This window comes from Catharus ustulatus, chromosome 26 (genome assembly GCF_009819885.2).
Source record: "Catharus ustulatus isolate bCatUst1 chromosome 26, bCatUst1.pri.v2, whole genome shotgun sequence".
Classification (NCBI taxonomy): Eukaryota; Metazoa; Chordata; class Aves; order Passeriformes; family Turdidae; genus Catharus; species Catharus ustulatus.
This window is the reverse complement of record NC_046246.1, coordinates 2,810,641-2,829,020: the sequence shown is the minus strand read 5'-3', so window position 1 is coordinate 2,829,020 and position 18,380 is coordinate 2,810,641. Positions and strand designations below refer to the sequence as shown.

Sequence of the window (18,380 nt, the reverse complement as noted above, 5' to 3'; positions counted from 1 at the left end):
CCGCCAGGCGGCGCCGCAGCGTGCGGCGGGTGGAGCCGCCATGGCGCTGTCCGGCGACCTGTGGGCAGAGCTGCCGGCTGAGCGCCGCATCTTCTGCTCCGTCCTGCTTTTCTCATGGGCTGTCTACCTCTGGGAGGCTTTTCTGGCGCACCGGCAGGTCAGTGGGGCTCTGGCGGGGACGGTCGCTGGCGGGAACGGTCGCTGTTGGGCCGGGGCTGTGCCGGGCCCGGCCCGGCCTCACGTGGAGAGTGGCCGGGGATGGGCTGGATCCCGAGCTGGAGCCGGAGCGGAGGAACGCGGGGCCTGTCACCTCCCTGTGGAGGGCTCGAGCCGGAGCCGAGGGACACGGGGCCTGTCACTTCCCTGTGGAGGGCTCGGCCTGTCCCTCGCTCGGCCTCAGCGCGCTGTGGCGGATGGTGGGAGCGCTCACAGCCTGAGCTGGGTGAGTGCGGTGGGGTCACCGGCGGCTCAGCACCCCCAGAGCTCGGTGCTGCTCCCCGGGACGGCTGAGAGTGTGAGCAGAAATAAGGAAACGCGTGATTGAAATAACGACAGCGTAGCCGGTGAAGGAAGGAGGAAGGAAGCGCCGTAAGTGCTGCACAGGCCGTCGTTCAGCGCCTCCCCGAGCGGGCGATGCCTGGGCAGTGTCCGAGCGATTGCCACCCTGCAGGGCACTGCACATCCCAGCCCCCGCTCCTTACTGCACACCAACACAGCGGACGCAGTGTCCTTTTGGTCCTGGCTGTCACCTGCCAGCCGCATCTCCACCCCAGCCTGCCCACCTGGCAGCTTTAGCAGCACCCACGCACCGGAGTGTTTGAACCCTGGGGACAGGTGCAGCCTGATGCCCCGGACAGGGCAAAATGTGTGTTGAAGTGACAAAGTGACAGCTTTTCCTTAAAGAATGGGTAAGCATACTGAAAGGAGACAGCTGAGGGAAAAGACTTTTGGTCTTAAAGAAATTTAAAGTGGCAAGTTCTTTACTGAAAATGAAGAAGCATCTCGTGGTGCTATAGCAGCCCCTCTGTAGGTCTTTATTCTGGTGAAGTCACATGGTTTGCACAGGAGGATCTGGTGTTTAGTTTCAAAATCAGCTTGGTCGTTGACTGGTGCAGTAAGTAACATCCTGTGGAAAAATCAGTTTGTGATCTGTGTTTGAACTATTCTTAATAAGTTATTGAGCCAGCAGTTCGGTTCCTGGTTACAACATAATAATTATACTTCAGTTTTATATTTAGAACTTGATAGAAAACCAGAATTTAGGAATATTTATTCCTTTGTGTGTTGTTATTTCTTTTTTTTTTTTTAACTTTTGAGGTGGTCTGTGGATCATTTTATGTGTTACTTTTAAGTTTTATTTATTTCCTTTAAAATATCAGGTGTAGACTCTAAGTTTTGTCTTCAATTTTGCAGAGGCGGGTGTACAGAACAACAACACATGTACCACAGGAGCTGGGACAGATCATGGACTCGGAAACGTTTGAAAAATCTCGTCTCTATCAGCTGGACAAAAGTACTTTCAGCTTTTGGTCAGGCCTCTATTCAGAGGTTGAGGGCACTGTGAGTACCTTTTATTTGATATTTTTCATGTATTCAAACTGAAGTACTTTGGTTCTCAGTGATCCCATGCAGCTGCACCATTGGAATTCTGGTGTTGTATGGCAAACACTGACATTTATATGCTGGTTTTGTTTGTGGCTGGTTTTGCTACACAAAAAGAAGTAATTATTCAGAAAGCATGTAATTTCTGTCTGTAGTGCTGAGTCATACTGCACAACTACAGTGTTAGCTTACATTTTAATTATATTCTATAATAGTTTCAGTCGCAGAATAATTAAGCAGCATGAGAGTTATTTTAAATCGTTAAAATACAGACCTTTTCCTGTGTTTGGAGGAATGCAACTACTTTCATTTTTAGACCAAATTTAAGTAGAAGGTTAAAAAAAAAGGGAAGTGTACCAATGGACACTTTTGAAGAAAAATTACACTGGGCAAGTAACATTCATATATATGAAAAAACAGAACCATTAAGTTAGAACAAAATATTTATGTGTGTGATTTATGGTCTTGGGAGGAGAGAAACCTCTTCTAACTCACTGCTGAAATGCATTGCTTATCAGTAGCACAAAAAGGAATCGTGAAGTGCCTGGCATTGCAAAGTAAAATTGAAATATGATCCTACTCTGTGATGAACCTAAGGAAGCATAAATGTCAGTTATAAAAGAAAATGTAAATAGGATTGTAAAACAGAGTCACTCATGTACCTGTAGAATAATGATGCAAACCTAGTACTCAGAGATTTATGATACCTCTTAACTTCACATGTCCTGATCTCCTTTTTGCTACTTGACCTGTACTTCATTTCCTTTTGTATGAACTTGTAAGAAGGATGTTTTCTCTGTGCAATCTGTTATATTCCTCTTGTTGGGATTTTCAGTAGAACTCGAAACAATTTTTATATGAGTTTGAAAAGCTTTTATACTTCTGTCTGATTTTAGAGACAGTATTTAATTTGGAAATCAAAGCTGTTCTCTGGCAGTGGGTTGGTGGATAAGGTAGAACCACCTGGAAAGTGGCCCAGTGGGTAAGGAGCTCATGAGCATGAGCTGGCATGTGCCCAGGTGGCCAAGAAAACCAGGGGCATCCTGGCAAGTAGGGGGCCAGTTTATCTCCCATATAACAAGTGAGTGCACCAGAGTGAACAGCCTCAGATTGTGACAGGTTTAGAGGATATTACACAGGTTTAGATTGGATATTATATTTCTTAATTGAAAGGGTGGCCAAGCATTGGAACAAAGAGGAAATGGCCTCAAGTTAAGCCCTCCTCCAAGGGAGGTTTGTGGGATGAAAAATTTCTCCAGTCTGCCCAGGGCAGAGGTGGAGTCCTGGAGGCATTCAAAAGGCATGAGGCATGAGTTAGTGGAGGGCTTGGCAGTGCTTGGTTGGACTCAGTGATCTTAGAGTGATTTTCCAGCCTAAAAGTGTCTATGATTGTATTCTGCAAAGTGGAAATCCCCCCTGGTGTAGGGTACGTACAGCTTCTTCTCTCCATGTCTGTGATGATGAATTATTGCTCCTGTCTCTGATACTGAGGTGTGTCTTTCTCAGCATTTGTCCTGCATTTATCAGATTTCCTTTGAAGTGAAGTGGCCTTCACTGTCTGGGTTTGTTACTTTTTTAGAGCATAAAATACATGCTTTATTGGGTTTGGGAACTGCGTGAACTTGAAAGAGTCTAGAAGTATGATTCATTTACCCAGCAAGTTAATTGAAGGGAGATGCTGTGTTAGAATTACTAGAATGCTTTATTCCAACCATTAATTATTCTATTTTCTTTTTAACTAATTAGTATCAACAACATGCTAATAGCTATCTTTGTTCAGGGGTTGGTACTTTTGGGACTTCAGTTCTAAAATTTACAGGAAGTCTGTGTGGGAGGAACAAACTTGCTCTTACAGTTACAAAAAAGGGGAGTGGAGCTTCAGTGTTGAATATTCAATACCACCATGTCATGTTGGAAGAGGGGATGGTTTTCAGGAAAGATGAAGTGGAAAGGTTGTGGCTGGGCCTGGTGAGAGGAGAGGGTGCAGGGCCGGGGTTCCTTCAACACCTGCACAGCCGCTGCCATCGCTGCCAGCTCGGATACAGGGAGCCGCTTCGGACTGCGCTGGGGAGAGGGAGCTGCTGGTACTGCCCCCGCTACTGCCCTGTACTGCCCCTCAGTGCCGCCGATACTGCCGCCGGTACTGCCCGGTACTGCCCGGTATTGCCACCCAGTACTGCCCCCGGTACTGCCCTGTACTGCCCCTCAGTGCCGCCAGTACTGCTGCCGCTACTGCCTGGTACTGCCCCCGGTACTGCCCGGTACTGCCCCAGCACTGCCCCCGGTACTGCCCGGTACTGCCCCGCACTGCCGCCGGTACTGCCCCGGTACTGCCCGGTACTGCCCCCGGTACTGCCCGGTGCTGCCCCGCACTGCCGCCCGGTGCTGCCACCAGCACTGCCCTGGTTGTGCCCGGTACTGCCGCCCATGGAGAGGCGCAGCGGGACCCCCGCCCTGCTGAGTGGGGTGCAGTGAGCAGCGTGCCAGTGTGGTTCCCTATTAAAGCCAGCTCTCCAGCTTGTGTTCAGTCCGTGTCCCGGTGCTGGGGAGAGGTGGTCGGGCTGCAACATCCTCTCCAGCGTGCTGCCTTTGTTCTCCTGAGAGCCGCGTGGCAGTGCAGGGACAGGTGGGGTGTAGGGGACAGGCGGTCTGTAGGGGACGGGCGGTGTAGGGGACGGGCAGTGTAGGGACAGGCGGTGTGTAGGGGACGGGCGGTGTAGGACAGGCGGGGTGGGGGACGGGCGGGGTGTAGGGGACGGGCAGTGTAGGAGACGGTCACTGCAGGGGACAGGCGGTGTGTAGGGGACGGGCGGTGTCTAGGGGACGGTCACTGCAGGGGACGGTCACTGTAGGGACTGGCACCGTTATCCTGTCTCCAGGAAGCAGTTTGTTTATTTGGTGGTAAATACCGTTGTGGGTAAAGCATTCTCTCTTTTAGTGATACTGTTGTGTTTGTTCACATTATTTTTTGTTTTCTCAGCCTACAAGGTTCTCTACCACTTTGTTTTTGCCCTAGAGGGGACCAGCAATATCTTACCTTTGTTGATTAAACCAGTTCTCTCTTTTGTTCAGTTTTCTTTTTAGCTTTGTGTTTACTGCTGTTTTCTTTAGTAAATTGTGATTCTAATGTATAATCACTGAATTGGGTTTTTTGATTCTTCCCGTCCACTATTGAAAAGTTTAAGTGGCTTTAATTTCTCTGCTGAGCTTTTAAAACCACCACACTTGCTTTGGTCCTTTCCATCTCTTCCTGATATTGAAAATGTATGCTAAGGGTTAGGTTGTAAGAGTAAGCCTTTTCTAAATAAATAAAGAAATAAATAAACCCCTGGTATTATCAATATTGGAAGGCTGCTTGCTTGAAAACAGATTTTTATATATATAATGATGCATCACTTACTAAGAAAGCAAACATAGAATATGAGGAATGCTGCCAGGCCTGGCTGTGAGCTGCAGTGAGCACTGGTTTGGGCATTTCTGTGGTGGTGGTGTACCCCAAATGTTCACCCCCTGTTCCTTGGCAGCCAGTATGGCAGGAGATGTTGGGAGCAGACACAAGGAGGAGACCATGAAACACTCTTCAAAATGACTGTAGCAACTGCAGTAGTTAAAGTGAAATTTTGGGCAGGGAACACAGGTGAACCTCTGCTCGGGGAGAGGAGGGTGGCTGCAATGTGGGTGTGGTTATACAACCACAGGACACACAAGCTTTAAGGTCTTCTGAAAATGTACTTTATGTGCCAATACAGAGGCAAAGTCTGCAGAAAATAGGCTTGGAAATATGCTAGTATTTCACAGGAAAAGAAAATAATTATCTGCTCTCTACTTCTCTAAAGTAAAAAATTAATTATTGCCAGATATTCCAGGCTTGTTTTATCACTGTTAAGATCAGAGGGGTGGCAAAAAGCTAATTATAAAACTTGTCTTATTCACCCTTAAAAGGTTCTTATCGTGCTGAAATTTTAGTAGACTAAGATGACAGTGTGTTTCATAGTGCCTCTGTGGTATGTGGTTTTGTTTTTAAGATGATTCTCCTTTGTGGAGGAATTCCTTTTCTATGGAAACTCTCTGGTCAGATCTCTGGTCATGCTGGGTTTGGACCAGAATATGAGGTAAGTAGGCTTTACATTTCTGTGAAAATATTTATTACTGCAGTAATAATTTTTATTTTTAAATTGGTATTTAGTTAAAACTGAAATTTAACTAACCTGTAACACAGTAAAAATAACAGATATTTTCTGGTGCACACAATGACTGTGTGATTCTGAGAACGGGTAGCAGTAAATTAGCTTGCTTTTAAATTAACTTACTAATTAAAACAGCCTTATATGTTAAAAGCAAAGTCTGGTATCTGCTTGAGTCAAATGAGATGGTGGGCTGGGGTTTTGGAGCTCTTTATTTGGATGTTTTCTTTTTACTAATCCTAGAATTGATCTACCTGCACACTAAAAGGGTAAAAAATTGAGTCTACTGCTCATGTTACCTTTATGCTGTGGATGAGGCAGGTATCCAAATTTGTGTTCCAAATCTTAGTAAGCTATTACAGTGAGCAATAATTAGTCATCATGAACACGTTAATTCTGTGAATTTATCTAGCATCATCTTCTAAACCTGTTTCAGTTAAACCACTGACCTAAAAGCCATTTTTAGCACCCATTTGTTTTGTTTTGTTTTTCAGATTGTTCAGTCATTGGTATTTCTGCTGCTTGCAACCCTCTTCAGTGCAATGACTGGTCTCCCATGGAGTTTATATAATACATTTGTCATAGAAGAGAAACATGGCTTCAATCAACAGGTATTGCAGAGAGCACTTCTACCGACCAGATTGGTTCAGATTAGAGAGGCTGGTCCTTTAATGGATGTGCAACACAAAATAATGGTTTGGGTCAGGCCTTGCTAAGGAAGAGTGCATCTGCATGGCTTGAGTCCATGTAAGGAACTACTAGGAGAGCTCCTTTTTGTCTGACTGTGATTTTCTTATGACACTGACGTTGTTTTGCCATTTGTCTTTAACTAAAGGGATCATTCACTAACCAGAATGGAATATTAATATTTACATTGACATATCACTGATATAATTTATCCTTTCTTTGCAGACACTGGGATTTTTTTTTAAGGATGCCATCAAGAAGTTTGTTGTGACTCAGTGTATTCTGTTGCCAGTGACATCCCTTCTGCTTTACATTATTAAAATAGGGGGAGACTACTTTTTTATCTATGCCTGGCTCTTCACTTTAGTTGTTTCCTTGGTGAGTATGAGAAGAGTTTGGGTTTCTTCCAGACTTCAGCTTACTGGGCATGGCTTAGCATGCTCAACACAGCTGAAAGGAAATGAAGAAAAATCTAAATCTCCTGTGAATTTTAACGTCTACAAACTTTAACAGAGTGTCTTGCTCTCAGTGTACTTGTTCAGGAATAATAGCTCATATTAGTTGTCCACATTAATGTAATATAAGTGTAATCTGTTTAATACTGGAGTGTCTTCATCAATTGAAAGATAAGCACTGATAAAGCTTTAGAATAGGCATTGGAATTACAGCATGATGTGGTGATTGGTTTTCCTTTCTCCTAAATACAGAGGTGAGAACCAGAACATATGCAGCTGAATCTACATTCCTCTCTCTCACTTTCCTATCACAAACTAGTATTTTATTTTCACTCTGCCTGCACCTTCCTCTTGAGCTGTCCATGTAGATTTTGTCCTGTGCTACAAATACTTTAGAATGTGCTATAATAGAGGTTGGTCTGTCTTTTACACAACAAAAGTTAGAAAATAAAACATCTTGACAGAGCTGCAAACTTCTGTATTGAAAGAACACTTAGCATTCCTGGCTCACTCTCCTCTGGCCTCTCCACCTCTGAGGGTTAAGTGCATGCTTAGACAGTTGGTGTGTTGCCACCTCATTGCAGCTTTTAGGGGCTTCAGGCCTTAATGTGTTTGAACAGCCTTTGACATGCAAAATCATCCTAAGAGGTGTGAGATTTACCCTTTAGAGTCTGGTTTAGGGAAAAATTCCTGTTCCATAACTCTAATCAGTTAGAGTTGCATCCTCATACTAGTCTGTTCTGCCTGCTGATATCAAGGCATTACACAAAGATCTGAGATAAAACCTTAAAATTAGTCCCCACATGCTGTATGGTGTGAAACACCAGTCTAGACAGAAAAGCTGATTTCTACAATATGAAGTACCCTCTTGCACCTTCTGCAAAATATCTGCAGAGTGTTTGAGCCCCTAAAAATTACAAACCAAAAATAACTTATTTTTAGTGGTGCTTCGTATTGATGCCCTTACTTGCTGTGACTTTGCAAAAGTCAGTTTTCCTAATTTTCATTTTCATTTGACTTTTTCAACAGCACACATTGTCAAAAGTCCAGGGACTTGTTTTCAGTGAAATAAAACATACAAGTTAATTTTGAAGTTAATGTTGATGTCCATTTGCCTCTCATGTCCTGTTTCTTTTTTTGCTAACCAGAATTTAAACTTTTAAAATAAATAAATAAAAATAATTTTGTGGTGATCCAAAGTGTGAGGAAAGGGAGTTCAGCTTTCCTTTCCATCACATTATTCTAGTTCTGGCTTTCTTAGCCTGGCTGCAGCTGATGCTAGGTTGAACACATGCAGGTGCACTGTAGTGGTGTTTTTAGGTCAAGGCTGTTAGTCATTGTGGAGAGAGGCATCAGGCAAAAAACTGCCTTAGTCCTGCAGACAGCTGGAGACACAAAACAGGGGACATGACATTTTGTGCCACTTTTTAGGCAGTTGTTTGGCAAGTTAACAGGAATTAGTCCCACTCCTTCTATTTCCTGTGGTTCCTTCGTCCCTGCAGCTGAGTATGAAACACTTCAGAGCTTTCCAGGACTATGAAATGCATGGAAGTGTCAGCTTGTCACTGATGAGCCCCTGCTCCCAACTGCCCAGTGTATTCTGCACTGGTCACACCAGTTCTGCTCAGCTGTGTAGGTGGTTTGTGCTCAGTTTGCTGAACTGTGGACTGGCCACCAGACAAAGCAGCCCATAGAGAGCCTGGCTATAGCTCCCACTTCATACAGGACTCTGCTTTATCAAGTGTTTTTTTCTGAAATTATGCCCTCTTTTTGAACTTTTTGCTGTACCTTTAGTGCTAAACACATTTGCATGCCCTGTTCTTAATATCTGCATGTGTTTGCAGGTGCTTGTTACAATCTATGCAGACTACATTGCACCTTTGTTTGATAAATTCATTCCTCTTCCGGAGGGAGAGCTCAAGCAGCAAATTGAAACAATGGCAAAGAGCATTGACTTCCCATTGACTAAGGTGTATGTTGTTGAAGGTAAGGGTTTTTTTTTTTTTTTTTTTTAATAAAAAGGCTTTGTAATGTTAAATTTGTAGGGGTTTAGCATTGATTGTGGATGCTGTAGTAGGGCAGTTGCTTGCATTGCTCAGATACTGCAATACTTGCCAATGCCTGTAGCATTTTCCTGGTCTTTTTCCCTGAAGCCCAGTGCACTGCCTGAACTCATCCTCTGGTTGGAAGCATTTTCCTGGGTCTGTGGAATGGAAATCCACAGCTCAGTCAGCAGTGGAAGCACAAAAGTAGTCAAGATTGCAATTTTAGAACTGTGAAACAAAGGGAATAACTTTATAATTTTTCTAGTCTCAGTTTAGCCTTAACTGTCTCAAAGTCCTTGGTAAAACAATTGAAAAAGTATTGAAAATTAATAATACCTATTTTTTGAAATGTTCACAGGGATAGTTTCTTATACTGGGTGGGCTCACACCTTCTATTTGAGACTAATTTTTTTCACTTTATAATACTGAATTTCTCATCTTTTTTTCCTCTGGTCAGGGAATATAACATGGAGCATGCCAGCTGCCATGTCACTTCAATCCCATGTTCATGGAGTACTTTACTGTTTGGCATCTCCACTATTATTTATTTTGCTCCTGTCTGAACTTGATTTCAGGGGCTTTCCCAAATTTTGTTTTGGTTTTGTGTCCCACCTATGAGGCTCCAAGGTGTTTTTTATTGACTTTTTGAAAGCAGTATGAGATGGCATAAAGATCTGAAATGATGGAAGTTTGCTGTTGGAGAAGGTGGTAAAGGCTGTATCTAGCCTGGAAACAGTGACTCAAAACTTTGGACTGGTCAAATCCTGCCAGTGTTATGCCTCAGTGCTGCTCAGAACCATGGATACACTTGAGACACATGAAACTCTTCTCTTTTCAAGCTGAGCTAAAGCTTTTCTAGCTTGAGAGTCAGTGCAGAGGTTTGCCAAACAGCTCTAGTTTCCCCAAATGCATTGCTGGCTGTGTCCCAGCTTCTAACAGTGGGGAAAGTACCATGAACCAGTTGTTGGTACTGCAGCCCCTGTGCAGTGCCCTGCACTAACTGCACCATGCCTGCTGAAGTGGCAGGGAGCTGCAGTGGAGGCTGCCAAACCTCCAAACACTGCCCCTCCTCACTGCCCCCCACCTTTTTTTTTTTTTTTTGTAGTGTTCTTAAGTGTTGAGCCAGCACCATTCCCTTTTGACATGGGGGACTGAATGTGGGAACATCTTTTCACTTCTGTTTTTGTGGTTTCCTGCACTCTGTCTTGGCTCTTCCAGCTCCAGAACTGACTTCTTGGTAAAATGTGCAAACAAGTCCTTTACTTTCAGGGTCCATTCTGTAAGAGGCAGATTACAAAAGTTCCAACATTTAGTGAAGGATGAAGATTTTTGTTGCATACAGATGAAAGGAAGCCTTGCTATCCTGTGGCTATTCAGATTCTTTCACTGGTAAAGGACCAGATGCTGAGGTGCCATACTCTGACCAGTCTCTTCCTCTGTAATCTGTTGTGGTTTGGTGCTGAAGGTCACAAAGACCATCTACACATTGGCTTCCAATGGATATTTGTGCCCTAAGGGGTTTATGCAGTTCATACTTTTATACTGAGTGTTTTAAGGCAAGTGCCTTCCAACTTATCCTTTCCTGAAAAAAACCCAGGGGAATCCTCTTCTGCTCTCATAGAAACATCTTTCAGTCCTGATGTTGCAACAGCTTCTGTGCATAACCAAAGATAATCTTTTTAATCAACTGAATCTCTCCACATTCCATGGAAAGTGATGAGTTTCTTGGCCCTAGGTTCACTGACAGCAGAAACAGTCCATGATTAACCTGACCTAGATAAAGGTGGCTGTATAAAATGGCCTATTGCACACAAAAATAGTACTGAGGAACTGTGTTACCTGTAGTTCATCTCTTTTACCTACCTTTTCTCAAGTCTTCATATTTATCTGTTTGCATTTGTCTTTGCTGGCACATTTGAAAGAATTCTACATAATTTGGTTCTTTGCCTGGAGCAGTGCCAACGCAGAATGCTCTTTCTCACTCTAAACCTGAAATTGCAATAGAATTTGCTTTTCTCCTTGGACATTAGATGTTCATGACTGCTCTTATGGTTTTAGTGCTTTTAGTGATTACATGCTATATTTCTCTATTGGAGTCATCATTACTTAGATTTTAGAATATGCTTCAGCTGCCAAACAGATCTGCTTGAGTTTGTCTTCTGTTCATTTGAGGACTTGGAGAATTCCTCTGGAAGAATCTGGTCTGTGTCATGCTGTACAGGATTCAGTGCATGGGATTATTCACATCATGGTCTTTACATTTTCCCCATCAGGTTCTAAACGTTCTTCCCATAGCAATGCTTATTTCTATGGATTCTTCAAGAATAAGAGGATAGTGCTCTTTGACACACTCCTGGAAGAATATTCTGCTTTGAACAAAGAACCAGCAGAAGGAGAAGATGGTGAGAATGAAGAAACAAAGTCTAAAACCAAAGTGAGTTTGTCTTTCATTGTGTTGTTTATATTAACTTCTTGGTGAGATAATCCTTGTGTTCTCTAATGTATTTTAAAGGTCCTGGGTAAGTTACTAAAACCCAACCCCTAATGATTTCAACACCAAAGTATGCCTGGTTTGCTAATTGGAATTTCTGGGGCTGTGTGAGTTGTGCAGCTAGCACCAGAGACTGTAAAAATCCACAGAGGCTTTAGCAAAATATTAGTTCCCTGCATGCAAAAACTAGATCTTCCCTGTAATTCTTTGAATAAGGGACCTGTTCAGGGTTTTAGCTCATCTTCTTCTCTTGGGACTGCCATACCAAAGCTTCCCTTTGAAGGAAGTACTTTTAGTTCATAGTGTGTCATTTGTGTGCCTTTTACTGCATGCAGAGTTTTTGGTGCAGGGGGCACAGACATTTTTCATCCTGCCATGCCCTGGTCAAGAGCAGGATGGTGGCCTGGCACTGGCCTCTCTTCTGATGTGCAGCTGCACATGTGAGTCTGCTGGAACAGCTGTTACAGCCTCAGAAGAGTATGGAAATGACTAAAGCTAATAGAGTACTTTCTGAATAACCTGAAGGAGTTATTCTGAGAAAAACAAATGACTTTATGCAGCCTTAGGTTAGGCCAGTGTCTAGATTGTTGTTAGCCCAGCTTCTGTTCCTTGACACCATGTTAATGGTGCCCAGGGTTTTGTTTGGCAAATTCTGCAGGAGTGGGTGGTGGAGGAGGGGATGTTGAGCCCACCTGATCTAGTCATGATGAGAGTCAGCGTTCCATTTCAACAGGTTCTTCAGCCTTTGTGTTTGCATCTGATTTGCTAATGGGTCTTTGAAGGTGCAGATGTCCTTCATAATTACAGCTTAAAGGCACATCATAGGGCTTTTTGAAGAGAACAGTTCCTTTAAAAAGGAACTACTGCCTTGGGAGGAAGGCTGCATGTTGAGTGTTGAAGGAATGTAAGAACAGGGCTTTGCTCTCAATTCTCCTCTGCAAGTCTGCAGCTCTGAATACATGTTTCCAGTGTAATGCTTTGCTTGAGTAAAGAAACAGGATGAGGAGGGATAGGAGAGTGTTTGGAAGGCAAATCTTCAGTGTTCTTTCAGGTTTGCCTCAGCAGGTCTGCATACATAGAAATGAGAGCACCACTTCACAGCAGAAATCTTCTTAACGTTAAAAGCTTATATTTCTGTAAGTATCTTCATGGAAAAGGCCCAGCAAGAAATTATGTGTGTGTTTCTGATATTAGAAGAGAATGGCCAGATCTAGGGACACTTAAGTGATCAAGGGAAAAACAAATGAGTAAGAAATGTATTTGGTTGTGTTCAGACATACCTGGTAATACTTCTGCTTCGTTATTTCCTCAGAGTAAGAAACAAGGATGTAAAAATGAAGAAGTTCTGGCTGTACTTGGTCATGAATTGGGTCACTGGAAACTAGGTCATACTGTGAAAAATATAATCATCAGCCAGGTGAGTTATTTTAAACTGTTTCTTTTTCCTGGAGCATCTCTAATTATAGCTCTTTCCAAATGCCCTCTTCCAGATCTGTTAGTGTACATTCACTGATACACATGTGCTGTGTGACAGAAAGTTGGTCTGGATCACAGCCATCCTTCTTTTCTGTTCCATGTGTTTTAATAACAAACAATGTTCTGGCACCTTCTGTGTTACTCTGGAAAGACCAAACAACCACATGGATAGTTAATCACCCCCCTAGAAAACTTGGTAAGGCATGATCTGCCTCTTGGCTCTGCAAAGCCAGGCAGGCACAGTGCTTGTACATCACACTGCACAGCTTTGATGGAAGCACAGATTGTTTCCAGGGACAGAAGTACAAAACAGACACTTTTTGTTTGGTTTTAAACTTTTCAGAACCTGTGCTTAATTCCAAGGAGATGGGTTCTATCCTGTGCACCCTCCTGACTTCTCTTGCTGCTTTTTCATCTCTCTTCATTACTTGTTTTTTGCTCACAGAAAATAGTGGTTCTTCTACTGCTGCATTTTCAGAAAGCAGGTAAAGACTGTAAAGACCAACTGTTTGTTCCTCTCCGTATATCATGGTATTCAAAAATAATCTACTTGTTTTTTTACAGTGGTGTCCATGTGCAAATCTATAATGTGATGTTATGTAATGACTTAACCTTAATCAAGAATGTTTTTTCTTTTCTCCAGATGAATTCCTTCCTTTGCTTCTTCTTGTTTGCTGTGCTAATTGGTCAAAAAGAACTCTTTGCTGCATTTGGTTTCTATGACACCCAGCCTACCCTGATAGGCTTGATGATTATTTTCCAGTTCATTTTTTCACCTTACAATGAGGTAAATTATTTTCAAGACACAGACACTGAACTACCATCCTATTTAAATAATGATTCTGTTTTGTCAGGAGAAGTTTGAAATTTCTAGGGGCTGTGTTGGGTGTCTCATTTTGATAATCAGGCTCAGTGCTGCATTTGGGTAGCACTCCCAGTTTCAGGTGTGGCTTGGATAAAGCTTAGTGAGCTCAGTCTGCAGCCACAGCAGTGTGTGGGATGTGGGAAGCTAGATGTGCTAGTATTTACTGGCACTGAAGGAATTTGCAGATAGCTGAATTTTAAAATAATGTGTAATGCATTTCTCTCCACAGGTTCTCTCATTTTGTTTGACTGTATTAAGCCGACGGTTTGAGTTTCAAGCAGATGCATTTGCCAAGGAACTTGGGAAGGCTAAAGACCTCTATTCTGCTTTGATCAAGCTAAACAAAGATAATTTAGGATTCCCTGTTTCTGACTGGATCTTTTCAATGTGGCATTACTCCCACCCACCCCTTTTAGAAAGACTTCAGGCCTTGAAAGATGCAAAGCAAGAGTGACAGCAGTGATTGCTGGTTCAGAGACAGTGCTTCCATCTCAGAAGCAAAAGTTCAGAGCTGCTTTTTAATTTTTTTTTTTAAATGGATAATGCAAATTAAGTGCGCTGTTAACAGCACCACAGATCTGAGTATCCTGAAACAGGTATTAAATTATAAATGACTTATTTTTAACAAAAACAAAACTGTGGGACTTCATTTAGAAAAAGTGCTGGGTGAAGACCTTTCCCCCCACCCACCACAATGACTTTTATTTCCATATCACAGTATAGACTTTTAAAGGGAGGAAAACAAGTGTAGACTTCAAAGCACCTTTTTCTTCAGTTTGTGTATGCCTTGAACATTGTTTTTGATCCTTTTTCTGTTCTCAGCATTCTGTGAACCTCCCCAGTCTCACCCTCTTCACAGTGAAGAGTCTTTGGGTGACTTCATTTCCTGTATAATGATACTTGTGCTTGCCAGTGTGTTTTAAAAAGCTGAGTGCAGCTGCAGGCTTTTCTCCTGCATTCATGTCTGTCATAATGAAAAATGCTACTTAATAAAACCTTCTTTCTCTGAAGTGTGGGAAGAAGGAAGAATTATAGCTGAGAAAATGTACCATGTCTTCCTTGAAAATGAGCACTAGGTGGTATTTAATAGTGGATTCTATTGGATTATAGTGGATTAGGCTGTTCCTATTGCCCACTGTGCTGCTGGGGTATGGAAGGATGTTACAGGGAATCAGAATGGGACCCACACATTTGAGAAAATTACTAATTCTCTCTTGTTCTTGCTTTTTCCACATCTCAGTTCCTCCATTTTTTTTGTACTTTGCCTAGATTTTTTGTGTATATGGAAGTGTCCAGTTGCTCAGCCAGTGTATCAGAGCCACACTTGGAGGCTTGTTCTGCATTCCATTGAGGGTTTTTCATTAATATGAATCCAGCTGAAACAGCAGTGTTGGCATACTTACTCTTCATCATTGTCCTTATAAAAATTCTTACATATAAAAGCCCAGGAAACAGTTTGCCCACATCAGTCACTGAAGAACAAAGTGGGTAAACATGGAAATGGCTTTGGCATTGATTATCTCAGACTTTTCTGATGAAAAATAGGATTATATTTACTTTTGTTGAAGTAAAAGTAAAATATAAGTTTGCATGTGCATACAGATGTTTTAACCAGCCTGAATATACATACTCCATACAAAAATCAGATTTTCTGTCTGCAGTAAATTAAAAAGTTCTGCACAGCTCTGTACAAAGAGAGAAGTCATTGAAGCAAATTGTCATTGTTTCACATGTCAGAATATTCTCATATATTTTATTGTTAGATTACATTTGTTTTTCTGATCATAGGGAAAAAATGCCTTATAAGATGATGGGCACAATGATGTCTTGGGTGAAACAAGATGTTGCTGAAAGCCCTTTGTATGCCTTATTCTAATTGTGTTTATACCCCAGCAAACATGGAGCTAAACTATAGATATGGATTTAGGAGGCAGTTTTTCAAATCTGGAAAGCCTACATTTGTCATGTTAACTGTATTTAATAAAAGGCCCTCAAAAATAAAAGCATTAACTTGAATTTGTCAATTCAGAAGAATAAATAACTGTCAAGTTTTGAATGAGGTGTTGGCTGGTGTAAAGCTATGGAAAACGTGTTCTTTGAGAAAATAATTTGTCTCATCCATTAGGTAAAACCTATATACAAAAAATGAATTTTCTGGCTATTTCAGAAATGTGGGTAAATGCAGACAGAAGGAGATTAAAGTGTGAAGATGAAGGAAATGCCAGTTCCTATGGAAACATGAAACACTTAAAATACCTAGCTCACAGGCAAAGATACTGTTCTTATAGCAATTGCCTGTTACTTCCTTTTCTCCCCTATCAGTGTTCAGTTATCTCTGTAGTTCTTCTTGCTGGATTTCATGTACAGCTACTGAGCAAGGTTTCAGAATTGGTTCCATTCTGCTCCAGTTGCTTCTCAGCACTGCAGTTGTCAGTGTGTGCTGCTGAGCTTCTACCTGCTTTACATTTCCACTGGGCATCTGGAGTGCATCTTGCAGACCTTCTACAGCCTCACATGGCTTCCTGTCTCCCTGAGAATGGTCAAAATTACACCTAAATCTTCCTGTGCAACTTCTGCCTTCCCAGGTACCTAAATGCCCCCACAGTGGCCCTACAGCCATGTGCTAAGCCAGCACCAGCTTCATGCTAAAGCAGGTCTGCTTAGACCAGCCACTGTCCCTTCCAGGGAATGACCAGTTTTAAGGAAAGAAACAAGAAGATTAGCAGCCTGCATTTAGTTTTCTGTTACCTTTAGCAAATGCTCTTCAGAGGCCCAAGGGAACCCAGAGCAGAACACCTGTGGGACTGCTGGGCATTTATCAGGCTGGAGCTTCAACTTCCCTTTCCTGCCTTACAGCTTTTTCTGCTAGTCTAAGTAGAACCCTCAGAGAAGACGTGCTGAGGAAAAGTGCCAGACTTTGAAAGGTGACAAAAGGACTAAAATTGAATCCTTTGTGAATGTGAAGCTTGATGTGTCTTGGTGATGTGTGGTGGCAGCCCAGACACCCAAGTGCCTTGGGCTGATCCTCATCAGGGATGGGCAGGACAAGGGAGGGGATTTTGCCCCCCTGCTCTGCTAGGGTGAGACCCCACCTGCAGAGCTGCCTGCAGCTGTGGCATCCTTAATGAGCCCAGAGGAGGCCTCAGAGATGTTCCCTGTGCTGGAGCCAGGCTGGGAGAGCTGGGGTTCTTCACCTGGAGAGAAGGCACCAGGGAGAGCTTAGAGCCTCTTCCAGGGCCTAAAGGGGCTCCAAGAGAGCTGAGAGGGACTTTAGACAAGAGCCTGGAGTGACAGGACAGGAAGGGATGGCTTTAAGCTGAAGGAAGGTAGATTTAGATCAGATATTGATATTGAAGAAATTCTTTACCGAGGGACAACTGGCACAGGTTGCCCAGAGAAGCTGTGGTTGCCCATCCCTGAGAGCGTCCAGGTTGGACAGGGCTTGGAGCAACCTGGTCTAACGGAAGGTGTCCTTGCCCATGCTTTAAGAAGAGCTTTAAGGTGCCTTCCAGTCCAAACCATTCTGTGATGAAATAGGCATAAACGTCTCCCTTTCAAAGCGTTTCAGGGGCCTCCATTTGTTCACGCAGGATTGTTATGGCCACAGTGCTCCTTACTGCCCTGGGTCGCCGGCAGGTCCTGGCTGTGTCCGTGTGCAGGCTGGGGAGCGGTGGGAGCGCCGTGTGTGCGGGGTCTGTGAGGGCCCGGAGTGAAGTGTGCGGACCCGTGCCCGTTCAGGGCCGGAGCGATGCGCGGGGCCCGTGCCCGTTCAGGGCCGGAGCGATGTGCGGGGGCCGTGCCCGTTCAGGCCCGCAGCGATGTGCGGGGCCGTGCCCGTTCAGGGCCCGGAGCGATGTGCGGGGCCCGTGCCCGTTCAGGGCCGGAGCGATGTGCGGGGCCGTGCCCGTTCAGGCCCGGAGCGATGTGCGGGGCCCGGAGCGATGCGCGGACCCGTGCCCGTTCAGGGCCCGGAGCGATGTGCGGGGCCGTGCCCGTTCAGGCCCGGAGGGCCCGTGCCCGTTCAGGCCCGGAGCGATGTGCGGGGCCCGGAGCGATGTCCGGGGCCGTGCCCGTTCAGGCCCGGAGCGATGTGCGGGGCCGTGCCCGTTCAGGGCCGGAGCGATGTGCGGGGCCGTGCCCGTTCAGGGCCCGGAGCGATGTGCGGGGCCCGGAGCGATGTGCGGGGCCGTGCCCGTTCAGGCCCGGAGCGATGTGCGGGGCCGTGCCCGTTCAGGGCCGGAGCGATGTGCGGGGGCCGTGCCCGTTCAGGCCCGGAGCGATGTGCGGGGCCGTGCCCGTTCAGGGCCCGGAGCGATGTGCGGGGCCGTGCCCGTTCAGGCCCGGAGCGATGTGCGGGGCCCGGAGCGATGTGCGGGGCCGTGCCCGCTCAGGGCCGGGCGCGGGTGCGAGGATGACCCGCGAGCTGCAGGGGGCGCTGTGGCGCAGGGCGCTCCGGCGGGGCGGCAGCGCCCCCTGCTGGCGGCGGGCCCGGCGCGGTGCGCGCGCGCGTCCGCCCGGATGTGACGCGGGGCTGGGGCCGCAGCCCCCGGGCGGCTCCTTTGTGCGGCGGGGGCG

The 18,380-nt window shown here is 44.7% G+C and overlaps 1 protein-coding gene across 1 annotated transcript; it reads left to right on the top strand.

Annotated features, from left to right (window-relative positions):
• ZMPSTE24 (zinc metallopeptidase STE24) lies at positions 1 to 15,861 on the top strand. The gene is made up of 10 exons (XM_033080913.1): positions 1 to 157; positions 1,414 to 1,560; positions 5,628 to 5,714; positions 6,281 to 6,397; positions 6,699 to 6,851; positions 8,773 to 8,914; positions 11,247 to 11,407; positions 12,777 to 12,881; positions 13,584 to 13,727; positions 14,035 to 15,861. Exons 1-10 carry the CDS (start codon positions 41 to 43, stop codon positions 14,257 to 14,259), a joined length of 1,398 nt encoding a protein of 465 aa, XP_032936804.1. The 5' UTR covers positions 1 to 40; the 3' UTR covers positions 14,260 to 15,861.
• Positions 15,862 to 18,380: the final 2,519 nt, after the last annotated feature.

What these genes read in the sequence shown, in the direction of transcription:
- ZMPSTE24 (XM_033080913.1), top strand. Translation starts at nt 41, where the DNA reads ATGGCGCTGTCCGGCGACCTGTGGGCAGAGCTGCCGGCTGAGCGCCGC. An exon ending in TAAGGTGTATGTTGTTGAAG is followed by an intron (nt 8,915 to 11,246) that starts GTAAGGGTTTTT and finishes TTTCCCCATCAG; the next exon opens with GTTCTAAACGTTCTTCCCAT. An exon ending in TTTTTTCACCTTACAATGAG is followed by an intron (nt 13,728 to 14,034) that starts GTAAATTATTTT and finishes TTCTCTCCACAG; the next exon opens with GTTCTCTCATTTTGTTTGAC.